Source organism: Fomitopsis serialis, assembly GCF_022376445.1.
Source record: "Fomitopsis serialis strain Sig1Antser10 chromosome Unknown B0H18scaffold_28, whole genome shotgun sequence".
NCBI lineage: Eukaryota > Fungi > Basidiomycota > Agaricomycetes > Polyporales > Fomitopsidaceae > Fomitopsis > Fomitopsis serialis.
Genome location: NW_025954988.1, coordinates 268,013 through 286,419, shown reverse-complemented (window position 1 = coordinate 286,419; position 18,407 = coordinate 268,013). Strand labels below are relative to the sequence as shown.

Genomic DNA, 18,407 nt, shown 5'->3' with positions numbered 1-18,407 from the left:
CGTCTGACAGAATGCATTGGACAGTCCGCTTCTCTAACCACAACCACCACGACCGAGGCGGCGACGAAAGGTGGACATTTGCAGCATGCCAAGTGACTCGACAATTCATGCCGTTGCGGGGGCCGCGGGCGGAGTTCTTGCGATGACGGCAACATAGTCAGTTTGAACAAACACTCTTCCGTGTCATCCACTCTGACAGCTTGGACCAGCCCTCTCATATTTATTTCGACGCGCGCCGCAGTGGAAACCAAGAAAGAGCGCAAGGTGAGTAGGTGAACTGGCTGGTTTGCCTGCCGTGGGTGTAGTTAACGTCGGACCCTTGTCTATGATGTCACATGATTAACAGTCTGTATACGATGCCGTCGTTGACGTTATCAAGCGTGAAGGTATCCGAGGATTGTACAGCGGTCTTAGCTCCAGCCTGCTAGGCATCGCAGTCACAAATGGGTGAGCGCTGACTTGCACTTCATTCATGCTATCTGACATTGTAGCAGAGCGTATTATTATTTCTACGAGCGATCGCGCGGCATTATCCTCACTTCTAGGCGAGGCGGTAAAGGGCTCAGCACTCTAGAGTCCATGCTAGCAGGCCTCGTCGCCGGTTCAGCAACTTCCCTCATCAGCAATCCAATCTGGGTGGTTCAGACGTCACAGGCAGTCCGCTCGATGGACCAGACGTCAGACAAGACTACACCGAAGCCACGGAAGATGGGCATCATTGAGACGATTCAATACATTCTGCGGAAGGACGGGATCCCCGCGTTTTGGCGTGGCATCGGGCCCGCTCTGGTCCTTGTGATCAATCCTGTCATTCAGTACACGGTGTTCGAGCAACTGAAGAATTCCCTGATACGGAGGAGAACTGCACGACTGAGAGCCTCCGGAGCGGTGTCGTCCGCCGTGGCCGTTCTATCTGACATCGACTACTTCATACTCGGCGCGTTGTCGAAACTCGGTAAGGCTGCTAGTCCTGTGTACTTAAATTCAGGCGTTGACTTGTCCGTAGTTGCCACTTCATTTACATACCCTTATATGTGCGTGATTTGTATGGTGCTGGTTATGCGTCTCATATGCGATAATAATCTTTTTAGTGTGGTCAAGAGCAGACTCCAAGCCGGACGGGCGCATGCTCTGCAATACAAGTCTTCTCTCGATGGGCTGCTCACAATCGTACGGGAAGAGGGGGTAGAAGGCTTGTACAAGGGTGTCGGGAGCAAGCTAGTGCAAAGCGTGCTGACTGCTGCCATCCTCTTCATGTGCCAGAGAAGGCTGTATGAACTCACGAAGGTACGCAACATACTGATGGTGCATTATGTTTAGATTGAAGTTACTGATTATCAATGACCCAGGCTATCGTATTGACGCAGTAGCTGAGATCCTCGTGGCGACGTTGATACCAACACCAACATGGGCTGCAGTTATAAATGCAGATTTTGACGCTTGATACATTATGCATGATACTCCTGTGAACCGTCCTGCACGACGAGACAAAAAGAGTGACCCAACAATCCCATGAAACCGAACGAAGCAAACCAAAAGCATCCTTCGAGCCGGGATCGAACCAGCGACATTGAGATAAGCATCCAATTACAGTCTCACGCTCTTCCAACTGAGCTATCGAAGGACATTGTTGTTTTGTCTAGAAAATATATATCCACAGCGTGAACACCATTGAAGGTGCGATTATCTGGCGTCGAACGCCTTCAAGTTGAGGCTGGATCGCGCGATGTGCAAGGCTGGCATAGCGAGATGGATACTGCGGCAAGAAAAAGAAGACGGATGAGAATGACGATGCCTCGTGTTTGGTCCGCGTGGCCAGTAGCGATCGGACCGTTTCATCTTGCCAGATCTATGGCAAACTTGTTAGTGTGCATTGCCAGCGCAATGATGTTTCAACGACGCACTCTCAGAATCTTCCTACAAAGTCTCGTCAATCCAGCATAAAACGTGATCTGCGACGTTCTGTCTATGGCTAGGGAGCACTTGCGCTGAGCCTGTTGCCTCGGCTCGTAGCAGGCACATCCTACACAGATTGACGAACGTCGCAGGTGCGGGCAAGGAAATTCCAACTAGAAGGCTGCAAGTAACTTACCGGTAATCGCTATTACAGTCGCACGGTGTTCGCGAGGCTGCCCAGCACGGCCACAGTTACAAGCCCCAGTCGGAAGAGATGAAAACTGGCGAACACTCTGGGGTGAGAACGGGACCGTCATAGGCATCGACTTTCTGGAGCTGGGAGGAGGGGGTGGGCTTGCAGCGAGAGGGTCCGGGGGCGAGTTCCGAGTAAGGTTCCATTGGGATGGGCTTATTTCGAGTGAGTCGATCCAGCTCTGTTGGAGCGGCTCTTGAACATTAATATTCGAATGCGAGAAAAAAAAAGGGTTTCCACGGCTCTACTGCAGTTTTCTGTGGAGGAGAAACCCACTTAGGTCTCACGTGCCGACACCGCCGACGATGTTCAGGCTTATTCACAGCGATTGTATGTTCGCCGGAAAGCTTCCAGGGAGCGGCGTCGACCAAACGTACAATTGATTCGCCTTGGATCTCTCATGCCTAACCTGTGCAGGCAGTCAGCATACCACTGGCTTCTGTAGCATATGGGACGTACTAAATACACGAGGTTACGAGACCTCTGGGTCGTCTGGCGCTCCGTCAAACATTATCCTGCCGCTCAATGGAGATACGCAGAGATAATTACCCCGAAAGTATGCGAGCTGCTGGTTCGTAGCTGCCTCTTCTACAATTGAAGAAGTCTTCGCGTCAGTCATATTATTGTTCTATTATTCCGTGAAATCACTGCTCATCGGTTGAATTCGGTGAGGACATTCTCTTCGCCTGCGCAGCGGCCACAATTTTGTCTTACTGACTCGTATCCTTTAGTGGTGATTTTTCCTCCCTCTGCGTGCCATGTGCGCTGTGGTCAGGGAGTGCGCATCGCTGCACCGAGCGCAAGAGTGAAGATACATACCTGCCAATTCTGGGTGTGGCGGAAGGCACGAGGATACCGGGCGGTCGATCGATCCAACTTTGCCCATCATTGTGGAGCAAGATTTGCTCTTGTGTGTGCCCTTCCTGGCCTGAGGCTGCTTCTTCGGGTTCTGGTCTTCTTAGACTTCGCTTATTATTATTGAATCTAGATGAGCAGAAGCCGCTGTTGTTTCGGTGTTTACAGGCTCAACTATGCCCGCAGATTCAGCCGCGACGTTCAAATCTAATGACTTAATCTCTCCGTCGCTGTGTTTCCGGATTTCCATTTTAGACGACTCCATCTCCCCGGCGGACCCTATATTCCCCCACGGTTCGACTCGCTCGCTGGGATCTGACTAAGCTGCATCCAGGCTGCTCTCCGTGCATCCGCAACGCGAGGAGACGGCGTTTTGAGCGTAGGTTCGACTTATTTCGTCACACGCAGGAGATACGCTGTCAATCCCGGCTGGCAGTGATTCTGGTCACGACATGTCACTGCTGTAATCATGGCACCGTGTACTCAAGATATAGACCGATAATGTTGGACCGGCTGTCGTCTTCTGCTGGATTCCCTACTGGCGGCGACGGTAGTACCCCCGCAGGGAACTAGTACACGCCATAACGCGGTGAGTTCTCTTGACTTGTATAGCAAACATGAATAAAGTGTCTGCAATACATCCGTAGAATGCAAAGCTGTCTAGCGTGGTCGTCTTACAGGCACGTATGCAACAGTTGGTGAGAGGCCCTAAAACCTGGCTGATTCAGGCGACTTTAGCTTGTAGATCCATCCGCAAAAGTCAAGTCAAATCTTATTCGCTGAGCCGCGTCTATCGCTTCAGCAATGTTCCTTGTAACTCATGACTCTTCTCGCTCTTATTCCGGTTTCATCTATCAAGACCTCTGTCACTCGGAGTAATTGCAAGTGGACACCAAAGCTTGCGTGAGGCGCAGAATTAACGCTTTGCTCCGCACCGAGTCCGGACTCAATCGGCATTTCGCGCGCACGGCAACTCACGACCAGTCATCCGAGCTCCTTGTAGTTCACGGGACCGTATATTGGAGACGTTTGGTCGAGCATTGGTCATTGTTCCAGATGCGCGCTCTGCTCTGCGATGGCCGTCGCGGTCAGACCAGGGAACCCCCAACCTCCCTACGGGCAGGTTACCGATTGGTCCTGGACTTTGGCTGCCGCTTCCGCCGTTTGCCAGTGGGCTGGTCAATGCCGAGACGGTCGCTCGAGAGCCGTAAAGCTCCATATGCGCCCAGTCTTCCCTCAGGGTCGTCAGAATCTTATTGAGCTGGGCATCAATGCGACGTCTTCTTCAATTATCCGTCCCTTGTTCTCGATATGGTCAAAAGGGGATTTTACATAGGTGTGAAGCGCAGGTACTCATGACGCGATGATGGTGCTTTACTGATTCCCGACCGTCATTCTGATGGTTCGAGATGTGCAGGAAGTGTATATTATCTGCGTCGGGGTCCTCGAACACACCGAGAACCTCATGACCAGGGCGGAGGGTCGACGACATGGGCCGCTCTCGAGACCGAGAAACCCGGGCCGCACTGGTATACCCATTAACTCTGGCTACATCGGTGCAGCAGTTGCCGTCGGTCTGGCGTGGTGCGTAACAAAGAACATCGAAGACGAAGACCTTCTGGCTCAGGACATTCATTGATCGATAAAGCAACCAACGGCCGGGCAGTTCGAGAATTTCGCTGTAGAGCAAACCCTCCCGAACCATGTCAGTCATTTCCGGGTACGAGGTAAGTTGAGTCGAGTCAGGCGTGTGCCAGCTCTCATAGTTTCCGCCGTTTTTCACGCTCTCGAAATGGCTCCGGACCTTCGAACACCATCATAAGTTACGTACTTAATCACTGTAGTCTGGAGCCAGGCGGAATTCAGCCTGGGGTACTTTCGCTCATTTGCGGCGAGTGTGGTGATATGATACCGATCAGGATACGCAGAGAAGCTGTTTATTATGACTCATATGCATGATCAGCTGCCTACGCGTTCGGGAGTGTGAGCTAAGTACTGTATTGACGAAAGTTCGCCCTCCCAGCCATCCGGCCGGGCGATCGCTGTCACGGTGAATGTGGCGGTTTGCCGGACCGTTGTGCTAGGAACATGCATAGACGCCCACACAGTTGAATCTGACCAGCACGCTGCACAAGGCATCAGCAGATATTGTTACTGGTGTTCACAAGTTCCTCAACGACTTCATCGCATGCGCAACACCATCTAGCCGACGCTTTCCATCTCCCATAACGGACTAACAGTCTCCACCACGCATGTTTCCTTTCGTTCCCCGGAGAGTCGCTCAAGCCGGTAAATCCACGAGTGCTACGGCAAGTACGTCGCAGCCAAGGCGGAATGCCGCCCCCACAAACTCGGTCGCGGAAGGCACAGCGACTGGTCTCGGGGAGGGCCAGCGCATCGTCATTAAAGGGAAACGGAAAGCTGTGGACGCCGCCGCGGCTGGAGAGGACTACTACCCTCTCGTTTGCCTTGCTCTCTCTGACCGCGCAATATGGGCGGACCCACACCTGAGAAGCAGGCTCGTCAACGGCTCGGACGGCTGTACGAGACATTTCGAACGGGAGCGCAGGACAGGGCTCACGCTGTGTCTGGTTTGCAGACATCCCGCTCCAGTACCTTCTCTCCCATTCACCCGTCTTGTCGGCTCTCGACCCACCAGCTACGGAAACGCTGATAGCTAAAGCCATCCGTGCGCAGCAGGACGACTTACTGGACGTGCGTGTGCTGGTGTCCGCGCCCTCTCGTGCGGAGTGGTATGGTAAGAACGGTGGGAAGGATCAGCCCGGTGGTTACGAGGTGCGGAGGCAAGACTGGGCGGACGTTCTGCAGCGCTCTCAGCATCTCACAGAGGATCACTGGTCAGCCAGGAGCATATATGTGGTTCGTCACTTCCCATCGCCGGTTGGCGCTGTCCATCTGACACAAGAATCATAGGAGAATATTCCGCCCCAACGCCGGACCATAGCGGGCATAGCCGTATCATCCATTCGCTCACTACAAGCCCGACTACATCTAGTTCGTTGATGCAGCCGTACAACACATCTGGCTACCTCCTCACATCCAGGACAGACTAGGGGACCGGCCGAAATGCAAAGGCTTCGCTCTCATCACGCTTTCAAGCACCGAGCAGGCGGAGAAGCTCGTACACCAGTGGCCTTGGAACGTACGGCGAACGGATCTGCACAACATGGCCGACATTGCAGAAGCCCGGGAAGCCGTGAAGTTTGGCTTCCGCGTCATGCCTCGCGAGCGTTGGGAGCAGTTGCGGGATGAATACATTGCTTATCGTCAGACGCTCCTGGATACCCTCGCCTACACGGTGCAAGACCCCGACGAGACCATGGAGGTGAACGCCATCGAAGAGGACGCAACTCCTCCAGAGACAGTACCTGACCTACCGACCACAGATCCATGGTCGCCATATCCTCAGGGGTGCCTCGTCTTCGTCCGCAATGTGCATCCGGAGACGAACAAAACAACCCTCCGCGCACTGTTCTCACAAGCCTTTGCCGGAAGTGATGCGCCCGATGAAGGCGTGGACTACGTAGATTTCTCCAAGGGCATGGACACGGTCTGTCCGTTACGTCCATCAATATCAACCACCTACTGACTGCATACACCCGAAAAAGTGCTACTTGCGCCTGACCTCCGCGCGCCATACCCGACTCCTCACGGAGTCCTTTGCTGTCGATCCGAAAGCGCAGAGCGGCGGGCTGGACGCCACGGGCATAACACCCTCACCAGGGACTAACATCAAGGCCATCGCCCTCGAAGTCGTCGAAGGCACGCGGGAAGAACTCTACTGGCACAAGGTGCCAGAGAAGGTGCGTCGGCAAGCGGTGGAGAAGGCGGCGGCGACCGTACAGCCAGAGACGGTGGGAAGGGGCGAACCGTGGCGGACGATCCTGCGGAGGGGAAACGAAAGCGCAAGCGGAGGAAGCGCGGCGAATGAGCTCTGACAGGACCCCCCGTAAGCACGATCGCGCACGGAGACCGGAATGCATATAGGGTGTCCTCGGAGATCGACGTATCATCTGAACCCCTCGGATCTCAGGCGGTCACGCACTCGCATGAGGGATCGACCAAGCTCGTTCGCGCCGCGACCTAACGCTCCTTCTCCCCAGAGCTCGTCGGTCTCGGAGAAGACAATGTCCGCCATACCAGTATTGAGTAGTAGGGAACGAAGGTGGTTGTGCTCGACCAGCTTATGGTAGATCACCTCGTCCATCTGTACAGAGACAGCCGTCAATGGAGTGGTGGAGTTCATCCGTAGACACTTACCATCTCAAAAATGATATCTTCCCAGTCGTCCCGCACATGGTGGTTGTTTGTGTACGAGACACCGCGCACCTCTTCGACACTCTGGCACCTCCGGATGCTCTCCGCAATATCTGGCCGATCATCCATGAACTTCATAGCTTCATGCAGGTGAAGAGCGGTCGGGTATGTCTTATGATCGTAATGCACGGGGACGGGCGCAGACGGTATCAGGTCTGCAAACTCGTTCTGCCGGTTGACCGCGACGCGCTGCGCCGGTGTCGACTGGCGCGCGGGCATGGGCGTGGGCTCCCGCGAGGGCACGAACACCGAAGCCGGAGGGACGCCGCCGCCAGGGTCGACTTGCATCATCTGTGGGGGGTTGTAGGGCTGCTGCGCCGGCACCGCAGGATAGAAGGCAGTCTGAGCTTGCACAGGCGAGATGATATCTTGGTCGTCCTCGTCGCGGCGCCGCCGCCCGAAGACGTTGAAGAGACCCTTGCGGTGCCTCCGCTCGTGCCTCCGGGAGCCCGAGCCTGAGCCCGAAGGGAACATCGGACCCATGACGGGGACATTAACGGCCTGCGTCTGCATCGACTTCACGGTGAGGTTGCGCTTGAGCGTGTCCGAGTCGATCGGATGGCGGAGCTCGTCAAGGAGTCGCATGTAAGGCGTGGAGTCGAAGATGTCTCGGGGCGGTCGCGGTAGGGGGTTACGCGAGGGCGACCGTGGGCGATACGGGGGAGATGGGGTGCGACGTCGGGGTGGGTCGTAAGAGCCGTACCGGCCGGGGTCCATTCGGGATCGTGAACGGGGCGGATCCGGCTCGACCATGGGTTCTGGCATGGACATCGCAGGCTGTTGTTGCGGCATTTGAGGTATCACTGGTGCATTGTTGTTTTGAGCGGGTGCGATATTGGGCACTACAGGCTGGGGCATTGAGTAGGATACGCCTTGTTGGGCGTAGGCCTGGCCGCCGCCCATGGTGTTCGGAGCCGGGGGGACGACGTTGGGGGGCGGATAATGAGGAATGACAGGTTGCGCAGCGGATGGTGGTTGTGGAAAGGATCCAGGTGGTGGAGGTGCCTGCATGTACTGGTACTGCTGTGGTTCTACGTCCCTTGCACCGCAGGGTATGAGAGGCGAGTCGCGGAAACAATTGAGCAAGTATACGCACGGAAGATCTGCGGCTGGACTGGCTGTACCATCTGCTGTGGTTGGTAGACCATCGGATTGACGTAGGTACTAGGTTGAGCGTACGTCTGGTAGCCTGTGGAGGTCGAACGATAGCCCATCTCCCCGGGATAACTTCCGCCATACCAGTCATTTCGACGACTGCGAGAATAGCTTCGTGATCCGGCGTATGGATCGCGTCGGTAAGAGTCAGAAGGGTATCCATGCGCGCGCGAGTTGTTGTTTCCCATGTATATCCCACCGAGACAATGCACAGATAGTGGTCGTTCGTGCTTCCAGGTCACTCGTTACAAGATGCTCAGCAGATGATAGCAAGCCAGATGCAATAGCAGCGAACAGATTCTCGTAAAGGGTCGTAATCACTCGTGAGGATGGGAGATGTCGCGAGGCAGCACGGAGGCACACGCGAGGCCGACCGTTTCCGCCGCTTGCCAGTCCTCCCCAAACGCCTTGCCCTCTCAAGCGCCCGCTACTTCAACACGGTACACGTGACCTCTTTACGCGCTTCAGAACGCGACGATCGGACTCGTCCTACGTACTTGCCTGCCAGTGCGAGGATAGTACTCGTCTGTTGGCGCGGTGGAGATGCAAGAGCTCGTATACGATACGGGCGCACACATGCTCATAATACATGACAAAGGCCGGCCACTTGAGTCAATGATTTGAATCATGCACGTAGGGCACCACTAGCTCTGAGGATACCACCGCGTCACAATGCACCGACTTGACAGAATGCCGCTGTACGCACTCACCGTCCTATGTACCGTTTGGACAATGGACGCCACCGCGTACATTCACTCTCCGATCGCGCCACTCGGCCCTTCTCTCCGGGTGGTCGCGGCCCCGTGCACCTTCCTTATCTCTTCGCCTCCTCCTCACGTCGCCACTCGCCTCGACAGTCCGCCTGCTCACCTGGCATATTGGAGGTACGATGGTCAGCTCGTAGGTCTACGAAGGTCGTATTCTGAGGTAGGTTATCCACGTCTGGGTCGCTGCCTCTTACATTCCCGCCTGAAAAGCGACAACGCCCTTCATCGATGAACACGCCGCTCAGCACGTCGGTGGCGTCAAGCGAGGGGCATGACAAGGCGGGACGGCAATGAGGCAGGAAGGACTGCCCGAATTGGCATGGCCGGACCCACGTCCAGGTGAGATCCCACTAACCACCCTTTCGATTGTCACTCACAAACTGCAGGGTGATTATACCGAGGGGTCGACCCATACGAGGCACTCATTCGGCCTCTGCGCCCCCTTGCTATGTCTCTTTGCGACGGACGTATAAAAGGGCACTCCCGAGCGTCCGCAATGCACGCAAGGTGTCTACACAACCCGCGTTTCCCGCGAATCCTCCCCCTCTCTGCCCTCCCCCGTTCTCCCTCGAGCCATGAACCCCGCTCTCGATCACACGGCTTTGTCTACCAATGAGTTCTCGGACTTCACCGCCTCCATGGCCTCCATGTCGCTCGAGGTACCACCCTCTGTGCTTGGCGAAACTATGCAAGACGAGTATGGTAGAGAAGGCCTCCTTCAAGGATCCTCGGTGTGTAGGCCTGCGAGTATTCTGCCATCCGGCGACTCATGCATGCATGCCCCCGTCAGATGCTCCTTCCATCTATCAGCACGCAGGCGTTTGGCTTAAGCATGGACGACTTTGCTGATGCGTACGTCCACTCACTCATAGCTTGGTTGCCCCTCACTCACGCTCCTATCAGTACGAGTCACCTGGGGGATTGGGGGATGCCGCTTCTCCTGGGTGGGTCGGCGACGGTTGCACTGGAGCAACAACCTATTACTGAAGGGGTGGACCCGTCCTTGCACAACGGCGAGTTCTTCCGCGACGTCGTGGAGTCCGCAATCGCGGCATTCCCAGCAGAAGCTACAGGCTGTCCCGACTCATATACCAGTTCCGGCTTCACTTCCCCCTCTCTCGCTGATATCTTCGACGTCGACGCGTTCTTCGGCACCCCGGAGTCGTCCACGGGCAGCCCAGGTCCGTTCTTCGAGAGCCGGGCATCCTCTATCAGCAGCTCAGCCTCCCCATTCGGGACCTCGTCTGAAGGCTCGAACTCGGCAGACGAGCTCTTGGTCAACGACCCCGACTGTAACTTCGAGATCCCTGTCGGCTTCTTTGCCCCGACGTTGTCAGCTGTGGGGGATTCGGTGCTGGGCAAAGCATACCTCGCAGTAGGAGCCGCGGTCGTCCCTTCCTGCCTCACCGGAAGCTCTAGTCGATCTTCATCCTGCGATCCACCCTCAGGCTCTCGCAAGTACCATCCGTACAAGCAGAGCTCCCATCGGAAGCGCGTCTCCTCCGCTTCCGCCAACTTGCGCGTCGTCGACATCTGGCCGCAGGGCAAGGCGCGCAACATCCAGTCCCAGCTCGACGTGTCCCACTTTGACCTGGACTCCTCGGACGACGGCGTTCTACACTGCCCAGTGCCTCACTGCAACTACGTGCAGTGCACGGGACGCAAGCCCGACATGAAGCGTCACATCGAGACGCATCGCTCCAAGGAGAACCAGCGGCGCTGGGTGTGCTGCGGGGTCCCCGTAGAGCATGCGAAGGCGTACGGGATTGACGACGTGAGTGGTGTGTACTGGTGGAGGGGATGGCCGATGGTGGGCGGGTGCCGTATGGGCTTCAGCCGGCGCGACTCGCTGGGGCGACACATCAACAGGAAGTCGTGCCCGTGCAAGGGCCATCCTGATATGGCGTCTGAACTCATTCGCATCAATCAGGAGGCGCTCGAGTAGGCGACAGAGGAGAGCGAGGAGTTCGTGTTCTGACTCTAGCTTCAACCAGTTTACAGACATCGTGTGCTTCGACAAAATTTCGGCATCGTCCTCCCTTCATACTTACATTCGGTAGTTCTCTTTCGATTTTGCATACCACACGGCACGTACATACTACAGCAGCACGAACAACAGGTCTACTTATTCTCTTATTATGACCCGCCACTGGCGCGTCGTACAGGAGTCCCGTGACCGCGTTGAGTCTGTGCTATTGTTCGTACTGCAGTGTGTCGCAAGGTATGGAGAGCCCTATTGATGCACAGAGCTTTTACCAGGCAGGACCATTCGCAGCCCGTATATGTCTGTACCCTAATTACTATACTAAACCCTGGCTTCAATGCTCTGACTTGGAGTCACCTCCTAGCTAGCAAACACGGTGGATCGCCATTGTCGACGCCGTCGACACAACACATGTGTCTACTCTGTGAGGCGTGTAGAGTTGCCCCATCAATGAGGAGGGAAACCCATTGTCATAGAATACACAATGCGAATTTCGAGTTGAGGCTTCGCATGAAGGCCCGGTGAAGGCCAGCGTCGAAGTGAACAATCGAAAGCGCCCATCTCACAGACGCCCATAACGTCGGCATGGGCGCCTGGGTGGCTGCTTCCTTCACTTCACTCGGCTCAGTCCTGTGTACGATACCCTTCAAAACTTGTATACCTAAGGTCAGTGTGCCTCTGCGTCATGAAAAACGTATAAGCCTTACACTGATGCACCAGATCACACGATTTTGAGACACATCAACCACTGAATGAGCTGCGACGACTGACGACGACTCCAGTACGTCAGAGGTCGCAGAGCCTGTGATACATAGTTCTGACGCGTGGCTTATAGACACATACTATTCACGACTTTCTCACATGGATGACTCAGAGTCTTCTCACTCGCCTCTAGATGACACGCCAGTGCGGTCTCGCAGAGACTCGTCGGACCAGCCTCGGAGAGGCCACCGGTCCTCGAGGGACCGCGACAAGCTGAACATGGGGAGCTCGTCAAGAGAGCTGGCTCGTCTCTTGGTGTATCAGGAACGCGAGGCGAAGGATCTCCGGAAGATGCTCTCCTCCGTTACAGAACAGCTCAAAGCCGAGACGCAGCGCGCCGACGAGGCGGAGATGAGAGCTAGAGAGGCGGCAATTCGTTTCAAGTCCATGAACGATGCAAAGGTGCAGGCGCAGCAAGATTCGGAACGCAATAAGCAGACTTTGGAGCTGTACAAGTTGCAGCTGGACAACGCTCAGAGAGAGATCAATAAGGCTCAGCAAATCATAGACGCCATAGAGGCACAGAGAATTGAGGCGGAGGAGGTCGCCGCCCGCGCGAGGACGACTGCTCGCAGGCTGAAGGAGGAGAAACTAGCGACGCTCGCGAGAGAGGAAGGTAGGCGAGAGGGCTATGAAGAGGGGTTAGCGCAAGGGCGCAATCTGGGATTCGAAGAAGGCCGTGCCGAGGGGTACGCGCGGGGGCGTGCCGCTACAGCACGCTCAGTGCGTCGGTACGCCGACGAACTGGCGGAATCGCCGGTCGATGAGCGTAGTGTCGTCGACGAGCCGGGCACACAGCACGCTGGCAGTGGCAGCTCGCCAGACGAGTATGGGTCACGGCCGCCTTCAGGATACGTGCAATCTTTGCGCGAGGGCTCTCCTGGCCCTGAACGAGCGAGATCTCCTGGTCCAAACCGTGTCAGAACTCCCGGGCCACTGCCAGCTGAACCGCCCATAGTCAAGGATCCCGAAATCCGACCCATCCCTGTCCACTACGCGCAGTCGCCCGGACACCCGCCGATGGACTTCCCACCTGACAACTTCATACCGAAGATGGACGAAGATGGGCGTATACGCCTGCCCCCGCAGCACGAGATGGGCCCGCCGCCGCCGACCCCATCACCTCCTCCGTCGCTTACTCTGCAGCATGCCCACAACGAAAGACCTCTGATGGTACCGCCTCCGGGAGGCGATAATATGGACAACGCGATGACGTCTGACTCCGATGCATCGACTACGACTGCACCTGTTCGCCCGCGCCATCGTAGACGAAGATCAACAGAGTCAGAGTCAACGACCATGTCTCAATTCGAGATTCTTGGACCTCCTGTGGCACCATCTGCACTCAACAGGACCAGAGAGCGGCCTCATGTTCTCAGTGCCATTGCTGAAGAGAGAGAACGATCCTCTTCTATGTCGTCACCCAGTATCGGTGGTCACGGGGTATGTAGCCTATCTTCCGCCTCTCGGAACTCTTCTGACAAACCACCAGTCTCCATTTGTACCGTCTTCGGGTTCTACTTTCTATCAACCGCTCAGAGCGCAGGCGTCCATTAGCTCAAGCCTGGGACACTATGATGACAGCAGGAACCAGAACTATTACACGAATCCTCGTGCTCATACATCTTCGCCTGACTCTACGCGTATCATGAATATTCACGCCCCCGCTTCGCCGTCTTCCTTGCGCCCACCTTCGCAGCCGAGGCACAGCAGAACTTCGAGTCTCTCACCGGACTTCAACATTGAGGTTGAACCGCCGGTACGTTGAGACCTCATTCATATTCACCGTGCCGAACTGATCGCGAGATGACAGTCTGGGCCCGAGTCCGTCAATTCAGAGTCTGCGCCCATGACTCCCAACTTACTCAGTGCAAATAACCTGCCACCTATGCCTCCTGCTGAACCAACCGAGCCCGTACAACATGTTCCCGCTCAGGTCATGAGCATGCCTGGCGGCATGCCTCCACCGCCCGGCCAGGGGTCCGTTCCTATATTCACTGATGGCCAGCTCCCTCCTGGGTTCCAGCCTATTGGTCCGCCGATGCCCCAAAGTGCGTTCTCGCCTATGGGCGGATCGCACCCCGGCTCCTTCCAAGGGTCACTAGGTCCAGCAGGCGTCCCTCTGCCACCGTCCACGTACGGCGGGACCCCATCGGTAGTAAGCACAGCCCCTCCTGGCAACTATCCTGCCACGGAACCGGTCATTCCGCACTTGATGCCCACAGCGACGCCTTCTGCTGGAGGACAATCTGCGGTCAGGTACAGCCGAACCGCCCTACGAGATTCGTCGTCGGATTCAGACGACGCGGTTTCGTCTGCCATGGGCTCTGTTGACTCACTCACTACTCCGCCATCTCGCCACAAACACCTTCCCCCAAAGCCCGCAACACCACTGTATCAGGAGGCGCCGATACCGCCCAATGTTGTGTATCCCGTGCCTCCTACGCCACGATCAACAAGTTCGCGTGCGACGACCGCTGCTAGAGTTCCGTTACCTCCGTCCGCATCTGCGTCTGTCACGAGCCCGACGTCTACTGCTGGGTATCCGTACTCCCAAACGTCGTATAGCCGAAGCAACGTAGCCCTCGACGCGGGTAGAACGCCGGTTGCCACGAGCAGGCCCATGTCACCACTCATGGGTAGTGCGAGGGGCACGTCTACACCACTGCCAGTGCAATCCCCTCGGATGTCGTGAGTCTTCCATTTGCGCATCTGGTCATCGAGTTAATGCGTGGTTGTGCTAGACCGTATGACATCCGAACTGGTAGTCCAGAGTATGACTTGACGCGCGCAAATACTATGGCGAACGCGCTTCCGCCTCAGGCATCTCCACGTGCAAGCACGGCTCCCCTGGGCTCGCCTGTAATCCCTGAACCGTCTTTGGCACCAACAGCGAGCACCGCGAAGGGCAAGAAGACAAAGAAGAAGAAGGGGAAGTAGTTTATTGCCTTGCCATTCTCGGTACTCCAGTGCTAGACATCGCTCACGCGGGCTCCCGCTTGTATCAGTGAGTCTTCGGTCTGAGTTCCATGTGGTTCAGCGTAGATCGTGTCACGGCATGACGGCCCTTGTATATTGCTCATTATATGTCCATAGATTGCAGGATCGCATCCAGCAAAGTCACTCTTTCACCTGTCTTCCCCGCTTCACGATACGTGATCTGGAACATGTACATTAGGTCATATACTGACTACAATAGGCAAATTCGGCAAAGCAGGCTGTCCCATCCCGCCGATTGACAATCCGAATACCGGTTCTGCTCACAGACTCAAGGCTCGGGGCTCAAGCGGTCACCGGTCACCGGTCACCACGGGAAGCAGTGGTGGTATCAAGCGGGCCTATTACTGCAATAGGTGACATATACGGTGATGTGACTGAAGCAGATGCCGGAGACCCCTCATGAAAGCGTATGCGTTACGACGTCTAGGTCTTGTTCTATGGCTATCATACGATGGCTCTGACCGGGCTACGATATCATATCGGTACGTACCATAAATGGTAGGGGATTGTCTTCAGTTGTCCGACTCATCCGGATCATAATGGTACTACTGAACTCCCTTGGCGTTGCGTCCTCGCGCGGGACAGTCTACCAGCCGTCCACGGAACGCATGGTGCCCAGGCCGGTTCATTCTCGACCACGCCCAGTGGGCGCTTTCCTTGGCTACTGACTTCGCGGGACCGTCAATCTGAAACGGCATCCTCATTCCTAGTGCCGACTCTCTGAGATGAGGTCTCAGAATAAGACCACTCCGACACGCTGTGATAGGGTGCGTTTACACGAGGACGAGACCAGGCAGATGTGGCTATGGACGATGATCGGCAATGTCTAGGACGTGGTGAGTGGATTCAATCCGTCACGATCATATAAGAGTACTCAGTTGCGGTATGCCCTCTATCGGTCGACTCAGACATGGATGCTATAGTCCTGTTTGTTCAATGCCTCCTCATATTCGGACTAAGCCTGGGGATATACCACGCTGTGAAATGCGTCTTCGTCTCAACTTCCTTGGACAATATACCAGGCCCACCGTCGCAGTCGTTTGTCAAAGGTACGCCTGTTGGCCTTCGTACGCATAAAGCTCAATAGCGCATATCGTAACTGTCAGGGAATATGGAACAATATCGTGACTTCGACTCTGCAGTGGAGTTTCAGCTACATCTGGTGGATGATTACGATGCATATGTGGTCAGACTACACAGTCTCTTCAATGTACGTGTTGACTCCAGCGTGCAGACAACGTGACTCATGTGTTGTCAGAGGCCCTCGCTGTACGTCTGACCCAACAGCGCTTCACACGATCCTCGTTAAGGATGGGAGCATCTGGGAACAAACGCCACACTTCGTTGCGTGAGTCTGCATGATACATATAATGCAAGCTCGCGACGACATATGTATACAGTGCGAACGGAGCCCTGTTTGGCCCAGGGCTATTAGCTACGCTTGGTGAGCCAGCTCGGCATTCCCGGGCCCTGCTGTTGATGTGTACTGATTGCATACGCTAGGTGATCAACATCGGAGGCAGCGCAAAATGATTAATCCTGTCTTTTCTGCTAACCACATGCGGTTCATGCTACCGATGTTCTATGGCACTGCCCGGAGAGTGCGTGCGTCTCTGCATTCGATAGTCAATCACTCATGAGGACACCATGTCAGCTTCGTGACGCTATCAAAAGCCGTGTCGAGAATGGGCCGCAAGAGTTAGACATGGCGAATTGGATGGGTCGAACGGCACTAGAGCTCATCGGGCAAGGCGGTCTCGGCTATTCTTTCGACAAACTCGTCGACGACAAGAAATATGTGTTGGCTGAATCCATGAAACGAATGTTGTGAGTCGGAAGGGTCCTGCAGCGTATCGCATTTGATTCAAATCGCGATTGCTCACTCTGCATCTTTTTAGCCCGAGTGTCTCCAAGCTCGGGGTGCTGCCACTGTTCCTACCTCAGCTGCGGGCTATCGTACCCGCTGGATTGCGAGGTCCTTTGGCCAGCATCGTACCGATTGCAGCTGCACGTGATATGAAGTACAATTCGGACTTCGTGGCGCAGAAGATGCAGGACATATACGATTCAAAGAAGCGTGCCTTGCAGCAAGGCGATGAAGCCGTCGCAGAACAGATCGGACAAGGGAAGGATATCATGAGTATCTTGAGCAAGTAGTCTAATTTACTAGTGTGGCCGGTACTCACCTGGTGACAGTGAAAGCGAACATGCATGCAACAGAGAAAGACGGTCTATCAGAGTACGAGTTGGTCTCACAGATGTCGTGAGTGCCATCGCGTACAGACCATTCCAACCCCTCCCTGATCTACTGCGTAGCATCTTGGTTTTGGCGGCCATGGACACGACATCCAATACCTTGTCGCGGATCTTGCTCATTCTCGCTGAGCGTCCGGACGTCCAGCAGCGTCTGCGTGCGGAGGTCATCGAGGCCTCCCAAGGCGAGGATTTATCGTACGACCGTCTCATGCAACTGCCGTTCCTCGATGCCGTGTGTCGAGAAACTCTGCGTCTGTGAGTGTTGAATGGGCAGACGATAACATCCCAGTTTGAAAGGTTGTGCGTTTCCAGGTATCCTCCCTTGCAATGGTCAGGCAGAGTGTAAGCGCTACGCTTCCGGAAAATGCATTGACTGATATGTGCCCCACTTGCAGAGCGACACAGAACACTGTCGTGCCGGTCTCAAACCCAATCCGTGGAATCGATGGCAAGCTAATCACCCAAATGGTGGTACCGAAGGGCACCGAGGTTCTCCTTGGTGTGATTGGCTGCAACACGAGCAAGGCATTCTGGGGTGAAGACGCATTGGATTGGAAGCCGGAGCGTTGGTTAGCGCCGCTTCCGGAATCCGTGACCAAAGCGGGCCTGCCTGGTGTAACGGCGAACCTGTAAGCCAATTACCCACTACTGTTATAATGTTTTTACGCACTGACGCCGCCTGCGTAGGATGTCCTTCCTCGGCGGAAGACGGGCTTGCATGTAAGTTGCGATGTGGCTCGTGTGGTCTGGCTAATGATCGACACCGACTGTAGCGGTTTCATGTTCGCCGAGATGGAGATGAGTGAGTCGGTGCAGTACGAATCTACTGTGTCATACATATCTGAAGTCATTCATAGAGGTCGTGTTGGTCGCATTGCTGCAGAGCTTCGTCTTTTCCCCCTCCGATACACAGGTTCTTTGGATCCCGTCCCCAGTTTTCTATCCAGCAGTCAATGAGGACCGGACGACTCCGCGGATGCCACTCCAAGTCTCTGCATACCACCAGTAGTACTGTAGCCATGTGGGGCGTCTGAGTGATCCTCGTGCTGAACCTGGGTAGGACGGCATCTATTGCCGTCCTACCCGTATGAAAACATAGAACAATGTTGCCATATCAGGGGTGATTGGGTGTGCTATGCAT

The 18,407-nt window shown here is 55.4% G+C and overlaps 6 protein-coding genes and 1 non-coding gene across 7 annotated transcripts; 5 read left to right on the top strand and 2 right to left on the bottom strand.

Moving 5' to 3' along the window:
- Positions 1-85: 85 nt before the first annotated feature.
- B0H18DRAFT_1084818 (mitochondrial carrier) lies at positions 86-1,370 on the top strand (the record flags this gene model as incomplete). Its single annotated transcript, XM_048031837.1, has 7 exons — positions 86-156; positions 210-264; positions 347-447; positions 495-955; positions 1,007-1,034; positions 1,092-1,287; positions 1,350-1,370. 7 exons carry the CDS (start codon positions 86-88, stop codon positions 1,368-1,370), a joined length of 933 nt encoding a protein of 310 aa, XP_047894148.1.
- Positions 1,371-1,541: 171 nt separating this feature from the next.
- Positions 1,542-1,624, bottom strand: B0H18DRAFT_t92. Its single transcript has one exon. It is a non-coding gene; the product is annotated as a tRNA-Tyr (tRNA).
- A 3,632-nt stretch (positions 1,625-5,256) lies between these two features.
- B0H18DRAFT_1118576 (uncharacterized protein) lies at positions 5,257-6,963 on the top strand (the record flags this gene model as incomplete). The annotated part of the gene is made up of 5 exons (XM_048033809.1): positions 5,257-5,545; positions 5,604-5,884; positions 5,939-5,980; positions 6,021-6,575; positions 6,634-6,963. The coding sequence occupies 5 exons, from the start codon at positions 5,257-5,259 to the stop codon at positions 6,961-6,963; spliced, it is 1,497 nt and encodes a 498-aa protein (XP_047894147.1).
- On the bottom strand, positions 6,849-8,690 carry B0H18DRAFT_293928 (uncharacterized protein). The gene is made up of 3 exons (XM_048037445.1): positions 8,439-8,690; positions 7,286-8,381; positions 6,849-7,232 (listed from the first exon to the last, which is right to left on the bottom strand). Exons 2-3 carry the CDS (start codon positions 8,351-8,353, stop codon positions 7,035-7,037), a joined length of 1,266 nt encoding a protein of 421 aa, XP_047894146.1. The 5' UTR covers positions 8,354-8,381; positions 8,439-8,690; the 3' UTR covers positions 6,849-7,034.
- A 1,134-nt stretch (positions 8,691-9,824) lies between these two features.
- Positions 9,825-11,384, top strand: B0H18DRAFT_1004021 (uncharacterized protein). Its single transcript, XM_048028457.1, has 3 exons — positions 9,825-9,995; positions 10,055-10,116; positions 10,168-11,384. The coding sequence occupies exons 1-3, from the start codon at positions 9,840-9,842 to the stop codon at positions 11,207-11,209; spliced, it is 1,260 nt and encodes a 419-aa protein (XP_047894145.1). The 5' UTR covers positions 9,825-9,839; the 3' UTR covers positions 11,210-11,384.
- A 477-nt stretch (positions 11,385-11,861) lies between these two features.
- On the top strand, positions 11,862-15,309 carry B0H18DRAFT_1004020 (uncharacterized protein). The gene is made up of 6 exons (XM_048028456.1): positions 11,862-11,914; positions 11,969-12,029; positions 12,084-13,453; positions 13,503-13,769; positions 13,824-14,701; positions 14,755-15,309. The coding sequence occupies exons 3-6, from the start codon at positions 12,110-12,112 to the stop codon at positions 14,948-14,950; spliced, it is 2,685 nt and encodes an 894-aa protein (XP_047894144.1). The 5' UTR covers positions 11,862-11,914; positions 11,969-12,029; positions 12,084-12,109; the 3' UTR covers positions 14,951-15,309.
- A 611-nt stretch (positions 15,310-15,920) lies between these two features.
- On the top strand, positions 15,921-18,275 carry B0H18DRAFT_1084815 (cytochrome P450 monooxygenase; the record flags this gene model as incomplete). Its single annotated transcript, XM_048031836.1, has 13 exons — positions 15,921-16,059; positions 16,298-16,358; positions 16,411-16,454; positions 16,514-16,611; positions 16,665-16,837; positions 16,909-17,150; positions 17,207-17,273; positions 17,327-17,521; positions 17,579-17,608; positions 17,662-17,895; positions 17,954-17,986; positions 18,040-18,068; positions 18,124-18,275. The coding sequence occupies 13 exons, from the start codon at positions 15,921-15,923 to the stop codon at positions 18,273-18,275; spliced, it is 1,497 nt and encodes a 498-aa protein (XP_047894143.1).
- Positions 18,276-18,407: the final 132 nt, after the last annotated feature.